The 9,490-nt window shown below is 39.3% G+C and overlaps 1 protein-coding gene across 1 annotated transcript in view; it reads right to left on the bottom strand.

Moving 5' to 3' along the window:
• LOC137635994 (tropomyosin-like) overlaps window positions 1–3,210 on the bottom strand; it is a 9,744-nt gene extending 6,534 nt beyond the window's left edge. The window contains exon 1 of the mRNA XM_068368448.1: window positions 3,105–3,210. Coding sequence (XP_068224549.1) covers window positions 3,105–3,210 — 106 coding nt within the window. The remainder of the gene's footprint in view (window positions 1–3,104) is intronic.
• Between the last annotated feature and the right edge of the window lie 6,280 nt (window positions 3,211–9,490).

The raw sequence follows: 9,490 nt of genomic DNA on the forward strand, positions 1-9,490 counted from the left end.
GAGAGAGAGAGAGAGAGAGAGAGAGAGAGGAGAGAGAATTGTCCTTCGAAAGCTAAATAATTCAAACCCTTCCCCATATTCAACACTTTAGAGAGAGAGAGAGAGAGAGAGAGAGAGAGAGAGAGAGAATTGTCCTTCGAAAGCTAAATAATTCAAACCCTTCCCCATATTCAACACTTAGAGAGAGAGAGAGAGAGAATTGTCCTTCGAAAGCTAAATAATTCAAACCCTTCCCCATATTCAACACTTAAAGAGGAAGAGAGAGAGAGAGAGAGAGAGAGAGAGAGAGAGAGAGAGAGAGAGAGAGGTGGGGTGGGAGGATACGTGTTGAATTGATCACTGTAATTGTCCTTAGCATTAAAGTTTGGGAGCAACATTACCCAGGTATTTTGTAATGTTGACCTGAATTTTAAACCCGTGTATTTAATACCAATCCTCCTCCCATATATTCAATATCCATAACAAATTCTCTCCCATGCTTGTTTAATATAGCTTTGTTTTCGTTCGTATTTGTCCACAAATCTATTCCCTAACACTTAAAATTTTGATGCTTTATTTACGTTTTCGTTCGTATTTGTCCACAAATCTATTCCCTAACACTTAAAATTTCGATGCTTTATTACGTTTTCGTTCGTATTTGTCCACAAATCTATTCCCTAACACTTAAAATTTCGATGCTTTATTTACGTTTTCGTTCGTAATTTGTCCACAAATCTATTCCTTAACACTTAAAATTTCCGATGCTTTATTTACGTTTTCGTTCGTATTGTCCACAAATCTATTCCCTAACACTTAAAATTTCGATGCTTTATTTACGTTTTCGTTCGTATTTGTCCACAAATCTATTCCCTAACACTTAAAATTTCGATGCTTTATTTACGTTTTCGTTCGTATTTGTCCACAAATCTATTCCCTAACACTTAAAATTTCGATGCTTTATGTAGCTTATACTTCCTTTTATCTCATTCATTGGTAGTTTGTTGCATATAGCTTTTTAAACATTATTTTATTCCTGCTACTTAGGATACAATTTGATACTTATCAAATTTTTATATACGAGGTAACTATTGACAATAAACGTTTTAGAAATTATATTGTAGCGTCCTGCACCTTGTGATCAACGAGGAACATGAAACCTGGTTGTTGTAGTACATACATACATATACCAAAGGCACTTCCCCCAATTTTGGGGGGTAGCCGACATCAACAAGAAACAAAACAAAAAAGGGGACCTCTACTCTCTATGTTCCTCCAGCCTAACCAGGGACTCAGCCGAGTTCAGCTGGTACTGCTAGGGTGCCACAGCCCAACCTCCCACATTTCCACCCACAGATGAAGCTTCATACTGCTGAGTCCCCTACTGCTGCTACCCTCCGCGGTCATCTAAGGCACCGGAGGAAGCAGCAAAAAAAAAAGTAGTAAAAAAAGTTATAAGTAAATTAATAAGATAACTTTAAAGTTTGGTTTTGGAAAATGAGTTTCCTGATGTATTTGTTTCTCAATTTTTTATATTTCTAATAATCATTTAGCTACTAATGCTGTAACAAAGTTCTCTTCTCTCTCTCTCTCTCTCTCTCTCTCTCTCTCTCTCTCTCTCTCTCTCTCTCTCTCTCTCTCTCTCTCTCTCTCTCTCTCTCCTCTCTCTTGATACTATAAATGTTATTGTATATGAAGTGACTGATTATATTGATGAATAAAATTACCAGAATATTAATTAATTTTCTTTTTCAGAGGTTGAACACAGTCATGAAGATAAGAATCTTTCTGGGAGTTCGATCTAAAATGGCCTTCTGAAGACCACAAGACTCCATAGGAAGATAATCCTCATAATCATCATGCAGTTGGCGTACCCCAAGGAGGTTGGACAATCATGGCTGGCCATTCCTCTCTCTCTCTCTTTCCAACTCTCTGCAGAAATCGAGCTACTGATATACATTGCATTAATTTTAGGCAAGTGGTTAACTAAACAATATATTTTTTTTGAGTGTGTGAGAACATTAAAAGTCGAACCTTCCTGCTTTTTAGGTTGTTGAAATATCATTCAATCTTTGAATGACTTTTATAAACTAAACTTCATGTTTTGGTTAAATTCTTCCTGCCAGTTCCAAATGTCCATCCTGTGTCCAGTGTCTATAGACCAAATTGTTGTTGTTGTTATTATTATTATTAGTAGTAGTAGTAGTAGTAGTAGTAGTAGTAGTAGTAGTAGTAGTAGTAGTAGTCAGCTACAACAATAGTTGGTAAAGCAAGATGCTACAAATTCAAGGGCTCCAACAGGGAAAAATAGTCCAGTGAGGAAAGGAAATATGAAAATAAACGATATAAGAAGTAATGAACACTTGAAATGAAATATTTTAAAAACATTAACATCATTAAAGCAGGTTTAATTCCTGCATTCTGTGCTCTCTCTACTAATAAGATACATTCATTTGCTTGTAGTATGAACAATTCTATTCCAACTTCATCCTGGCTTTTGACTCGTCTCCTATTTTCCACCGAAATCTCAATAAGTACATACATACATACATATACCCAAGGCACTTCCCCCCCAATTTTGGGGGTTAGCCGACATCAACAAAGGAAACAAAAGCAAAAAAAGGGGACCTCTACTCTCTACGTTCCTCCCAGCCTAACAAGGGACTCAACCGAGTTCAGCTGGTTACTGCTAGGGTACCACCCTCCACCCACATTATCCACCACAGATGAAGCTTCATAATGCTAAATCCCTTACTGCTGCTACCTCCGCGGTCATCTAAGGCATCGGAGGCACGCAAGCAGGGCCCTACCGGAACTGCGTCACAATCGCTCGCCATTCATTCCTATTTCTAGCACGCTCTCTTGCCTCTCTCACATCTATCCTCCTATCACCCAGAGCTTCCTTCACTCCATCCAAGTACATCCCAAAATATCAACACGGCCACTTTTTTACGTTTATTAACTTTATCCAAACTTTTTTTCACTGTTCTCAGTTTATAAAATTGCCCTCTCAATATGTAACCAACTCCCACTACTTACATAAGGCCACTTGTATTAATTTTCGATCTTGTCTTCATTGCACTTCTTTAAACAATACATCTTAAATGTTTTTTTTCCTTTTAACATACTGTTCACTCCCTTCTTTCTTTCTCCTTTCTTTCTTTCTTTCTTTCTTTCTTTCTTTCTTTCTTTCTTTCTTTCTTTTCTTTCTTCCGTCTCCATGATCTTGATCATTTCTGTTTGCAAAACTTGACCAAAGCACTTAGTCTTTTTAACTGAGCCTTCGACGCCTTACTATTTTGACTGTCTATATAATGAAATATCTAATCCTGTCTCTTTCATTACTCTGCACTTCCATTCTATCTTTCATATTTCTACCACTTCCCTTTTTCTATCTTGGGCCTTCGAAATCACCAAGTGTTTCAGTCCCTCCGAATCCATTGCAGATCTAATGTCACTTCTATTAAGCCTTCCTTTAACCTTTCTGAGCCCATATCTCTATTTGTTAATTTGATTCTAAATACAAGATCCAACTTTCTTGATGTCATCCAAGCCCAGTTTCACTGTAGCCTGTCTTCCTTCTACCATCCATTAAATTATCTTTTTCTGCTTATCTAAAATATTTAGAGTACAGTAACAATATTAGAATAAATACATATACTATAAAAAAAACTTTAACAAAACAATAGGAAGAGAAATTTAATAGAATAGTGTTCCTGAGTGGACCCTCAAGAGAGAATTCATTTATGATAATAGCTTCTGGCTGGGCAGAGACTTGAACCAAGTGTTAGGGATATGTGCCTTGATCTTCATGTGCTTGGCTCCACATTTTTAGCTTAACAACAACAACAACAACAACAACAACTTACTAAGCATTTTACGGAACATTTAGGATGTTGAATAAAAATAGGAAATTACTTTTTACTGGGAATATTTACCAACTTTTATTATGTTTGTTTGTTAGTTTTTGTGATCAACAGTGGCGTATCATTTGATGTTTAGCAGCAAAGTATAGAAACCCTTTTGTTTGTTTTTACTTGGCCAATTTGGGGATAAACACTTTTGTCCACTTTAGCTGGAAACAGGCAAGACAGACTAGTGTTGTCCGGCTGTGAACTGTGCGAAGAAACTTTTGATTAAAAGGGCAATTTTTTCCGTAAAGGGAGAAGTGAGATTAAATGTTATGAATCTAATATGCAAATGTATTCGCGTTACCTCCGGCTGTATCATTTTGCGTATAGCAACTATTTTTTTTTGCTGTGATCAGTCAGCCTACTACCTACCAAATTGTGTCCTTTTATGTGAGGTGAACAGATATTATGAATTAAGAATAGCAGAATCTGTGGACATTATGCTGGTGATTCTAAAAACAAAAGAATGTACTTCAGATTTCGTCAAATGTATTGCTCTCTTACCTGCTTGCTTACTTACTTCCTATTACTTACTTACCAGCCTACTTACTTAGCTTGTTAATTGCTTGCCTGCTTGCATGCTTATTACTTACTCATTACTTACTCACTTACTTTTACGGGTTTATTTCTTGCCCTCCATCAGACACTAAAGGTCTGTTCAGGCGGGCCTTGGTGTGTGAAAATAAATTCTTTCCAGTTAATGTGGGTAAGGGTTAGGTTGGGTAGGGAATGTTGGGCGTTTGTCAGTGCGTATGGGCCAGGTAGTGAGAAAAGTGAAGAAGAGCGGAATGAGTTCTGGAATGAATTAACTAGGTGTGTAGAAGGACTGGGTAGAAGGAATTATGTAGTTGTCATGGGTGACTTAAATGCTAGAGTGGGCGCTGGAGAGGTAGAAGGTGTCATTGGGAAGTATGGCGTACCAGGTGAAAATGAGAGTGGTGAGAGACTGGTAGATTTGTGTGTTGAACAAGAGATGGTAATAAGTGCTAGCTTTTTTAAAAAGAAAGATAAAAATAAGTATAAATGGGTAAGAGTGGCAAATGGAAGAGTAGTAGAAAGGGCATTAATGGATTATTTGTTGATAACTAAAAGAATGTTTGGAAGATTGAAAGACGTGCACGTGTTTAGGGGTATAGCTAACGGTATGTCTGATCATCTTTTGGTGGAAGGAAAATTAGTTGTAGCAAAAGAGTGGGGGAATAGAGTAGGTGGATGTAAAAGGGAGCTAGTGAGGGTTGAAGAGCTAATAAAACCGGGGGTAAAAAGTAAATATCAGGAAAGGTTGAAAATGGCATATGACGAGGTGAGAGTAAGAGAAACTGGTAATTTAGAGGAGGAGTGGAAGTTAGCAAAAGAAAATTTTGTTGGGATTGCAAGTGATGTATGTGGCAAGAAGGTTGTTAGAGGCAGCATGAGGAAGGGCAGTGAATGGTGGAATGAAGGCGTGAAGGTAAAAGTGGAAGAGAAAAAGAGGGCTTTTGAAGAATGGCTGCAGAGTAATAGCATAGAGAAGTATGAAAAATATAGAGAGAAAAAGGTACGTGAGGCAAAGAGGGCAGCTTGACCTGAGGTGGGGTCAGGGACTGGGTCAGTCATATGAAGAGAATAAGAAGTAGTTTTGGAAAGAAGTGAAGAGAGTAAGGAAGGCTGGCGCAAGAACTGAAGAGACAGTGAAAGATGGAAATGGAAGGTTGTTAAAAGGAGAGGAGGCAAGGAAAAGGTGGGCGGAATATTTTGAAAGTTTGCTGAATGTTGAGGATAATCGGGAGGCAGATATGATTGCTGTTCCAGGTGTTGAGGTGCCAGTGATGGGAGATGAGAATGAGAGAGAGATTACAATAGAGGAAGTGAGGAGAGCACTAGATGAAACGAGAGTAGGAAAAGCATCTGGTATGGATGGTGTGAAAGCTGAGATGTTGAAGGAAGGGGGTGTGACTGTACTTGAATGGTTGGTGAGATTGTTTAATATGTGTTTTGTGTTGTCAATGATACCAGTAGATTGGGTTTGTGCGTGTATTGTACCACTATATAAGGGTAAGGGAGATGTGCATGAGTGTTGTAATTCAAGAGGTATTAGTTTGTTGAGTGTAGTTGGAAAAGTGTATGGTAGAGTAATGATTAATAGGATTAAGGATAAAACAGAGAATGCAATCTTGGAAGTACAGGGTGGTTTTAGAAGAGGTAGGGGTTGTATGAATCAGATTTTTACAGTTAGGCAGATATGCGAGAAATATTTAGCAAAAGGTAAGGAGGTGTATATTGCGTTTATGGATCTGGAGAAAGCATATGATAGAGTTGATAGGGAAGCAATGTGGAATGTGATGAGGTTATATGGAGTTGGTGGAAGGTTGTTGCAAGCAGTGAAAAGTTTCTACAAAGGTAGTAAAGCATGTGTTAGAATAGGAAATGAAGTGAGCGATTGGTTTCCGGTGAGAGTGGGGCTGAGACAGGGATGTGTGATGTCGCCGTGGTTGTTTAACTTGTATGTTGAAGGAGTGGTGAGAGAGGTGAACGCTCTAGTGCTTGGACGAGGATTAAAACTGGTAGACGAAAATGATCATGAATGGGAGGTAAATCAGTTGTTGTTTGCGGATGATACTGTACTGGTAGCAGACACAGAAGAGAAGCTTGACCGACTAGTGACAGAATTTGGAAGGGTGTGTGAGAGAAGGAAGTTGAGAGTTAATGTGGGTAAGAGTAAGGTTATGAGATGTACGAGAAGGGAAGGTGGTGCAAGATTGAATGTCATGTTGAATGGAGAGTTACTTGAGGAGGTGGATCAGTTTAAGTACTTGGGGTCTGTTGTTGCAGCAAATGGTGGAGTGGAAGCAGATGTACGTCAGAGAGTGAATGAAGGATGCAAAGTGTTGGGGGCAGTTAAGGGCGTAGTAAAAAATAGAGGGTTGGGCATGAATGTAAAGAGAGTTCTATATGAGAAAGTGATTGTATCAACTGTGATGTATGGATCGGAGTTGTGGGGAATGAAAGTGATGGAGAGACAGAAATTGAATGTGTTTGAGATGAAGTGTCCAAGGAGTATGGCTGGTGTATCTCGAGTAGATAGGGTTAGGAACGAAGTGGTGAGGGTGAGAACGGGTGTAAGAAATGAGTTAGCGGCTAGAGTGGATATGAATGTGTTGAGGTGGTTTGGCCATGTTGAGAGAATGGAAAATGGCTGTCTGCTAAAGAAGGTGATGAATGCAAGAGTTGATGGGAGAAGTACAAGAGGAAGGCCAAGGTTTGGGTGGATGGATGGTGTGAAGAAAGCTCTGGGTGATAGGAGGATAGATATGAGAGAGGCAAGAGAGCGTGCTAGAAATAGGAATGAATGGCGAGCGATTGTGACGCAGTTCCGGTAGGCCCTGCTGCTTCCTCCGGTGCCTTAGATGACCGCGGAGGTAGCAGCAGTAGGGGATTCAGCATTATGAAGCTTCCTCTGTGGTGGAATTGTGGGAGGTTGGGCTGGGGCACCCTAGCAGTACCAGCTGAACTCGGCTGAGTCCCTGGTTAGGCTGGAGGAACATAGAGAGTAGTCCCCTTTTTGTTTTGTTTCTTTGTTGATGTCGGCTACCCCCCCCCCCCCCAAAATTGGGGGAAGTGCCTTGGTATATGGATGGATCATTATCAGTTATTTCGCTAGCATTTGTATTCAGGCTTAATAGTTTTCAGGTCACTATTATAACACTTTCTAAAAAGATAAGTCTTCAAGTTTTTCTTGAAAGCTGCCACATTTTTGCTATTCTTGACATCGAGTGGAAGGTCATTGAAGAGTCTCGGTGCAGCATAACTGAACGTTCTTCCTCCTATTGCATGATTCACACTTACTCATTACTTACTTACCTGCCTACTTGCTTGCTTGCTTACTTACCCCATCGTAAATCCTTATCTCAAAATTACAATTTTCTAAGAATTTGCTATGGTGACCCCTTGTAAGTATTCTACTAGTAATCCTTCCATTCATGTGGATTTAAATCCATTTTCCAGTCCAAATCCTTCAATCTAACTGGTGGTTTATTTCCCTGATTTTAATTTATCCTAAATATCCAATTTTCTATACAGTTCTTGGCTTTAATTTATCCAAAATATCCAATTTTCTATACAGTTCTTAGCTTTAATTTATCTAAAATATCTAATTTTCTATACAGTTCTTGGCTTTAATTTATCCAAAATATCCAATTTTCTATACAGTTCTTGGCTATATTGGTTGATTAATTTCTCAGTTAAGATCCCATTCGTCTAAAAGCTGTTGATCCCTGAGAGAGAGAGAGAGAGAGAGAGAGAGAGAGAGAGAGAGAGAGAGAGAGTGTGAGAGAGAGAGAGAGAGAGAGAGAGAGAGAGAGAGGGTCAACGTATTTTCAATTGCATGATGGAATTATTGTGAAGCTCGTTGCCACATTCTCTCTCTCTCTCTCTCTCTCTCTCTCTCTCTCTCTCTCTCTCTCTCTCTCTCTCTCTCTCTCTCTCTCTCTCTCTCTCAATGCAGTCGACAGACAACTGTAATCTCCTCATTAGGTATGGCAAGACACTTATTATAAGTACTATTGGTTGTTTGTCAGTGTTTTCGGTCTGCCAAGCAAAGATTGTTACCTGCAGTTTTGCTCAAGGTGGGAAGGCGGAAAAACACGTCTTCAATTTTTAAAGGTTTAAAGGCCACTCATGAATGGCAGAGGCATGGGGCAGGGGCATTGCCCTATCGAGTAGACAATGCCATAGAGACTGACCATATATACATATGATCAGCGCCCAAGCTACCTCTCCTTACTTTACTTTTACTTTTACGGGTTTATTTCTCGCCCTTCATCAGACACTAAAGTCTGTTCAGGCGGGCCTTGGTGTGTGAAAATAATTTCTTTCCAGTTAACATTTTGCTCTGTATCTTATCAGTTATTTCGCTAGCATTTGTATTCAGGCTTAATAGTTTTCAGGTCACTGTTATAACACTTTCTAAAAAGATAAGTCTTCAGGTTTTTTTTGAAAGCTGCCACATTTTTGCTATTCTTGACGTCAAGTGGAAGGTCGTTGAAGAGTCTCGGTGCAGCATAACTAAACGTTCTTCTTCCTATTGCATGATTCACACTGTTTTCAAATAGTCTATGTGGGTCATCGGCATGTCTAACTCTTACAGCAGCGCTGGTAGCTTGAGGGTAGGGGACCAAGCAATCACGAAGGTAGGACAAAGGAGGGACAGGCAATGGCCTGCTAATGTCACTACAGATAGACATAGGCTCTCCCCCCCCCCCATCCTTAGCTCACAAGGATGGTGAGGTTCCAACAACCAAAGAATCTAACGAGTTTGAGTGGAATTCAAACCCTAGTCTGGCGTTCACCAGTCAGGGATGTTACCACATCGGCCTACTCAACCCTGTTACTTAAATGTAAAGATAATTGTTAACTTACTTTTTGAAGTGTTTTTTTTTTAATGTTCAAAATGACGATAAATACTTTCATGTGCAAATTACCTCCGGCATTGATTTGTGAAGCTAATTTGGTTATAAGTAATACCTAAGTTTCTTCAGTACACAAAATATTGGTTGATGACCTTCAACGACCTTCCACTTGATGTCAAGAATAGCAAAAATGTGGCAGCTTTCAAGAAAAACCTG

The sequence above is a fragment of the Palaemon carinicauda genome, unplaced genomic scaffold (genome assembly GCF_036898095.1).
Source record: "Palaemon carinicauda isolate YSFRI2023 unplaced genomic scaffold, ASM3689809v2 scaffold209, whole genome shotgun sequence".
Lineage (NCBI taxonomy): Eukaryota > Metazoa > Arthropoda > Malacostraca > Decapoda > Palaemonidae > Palaemon > Palaemon carinicauda.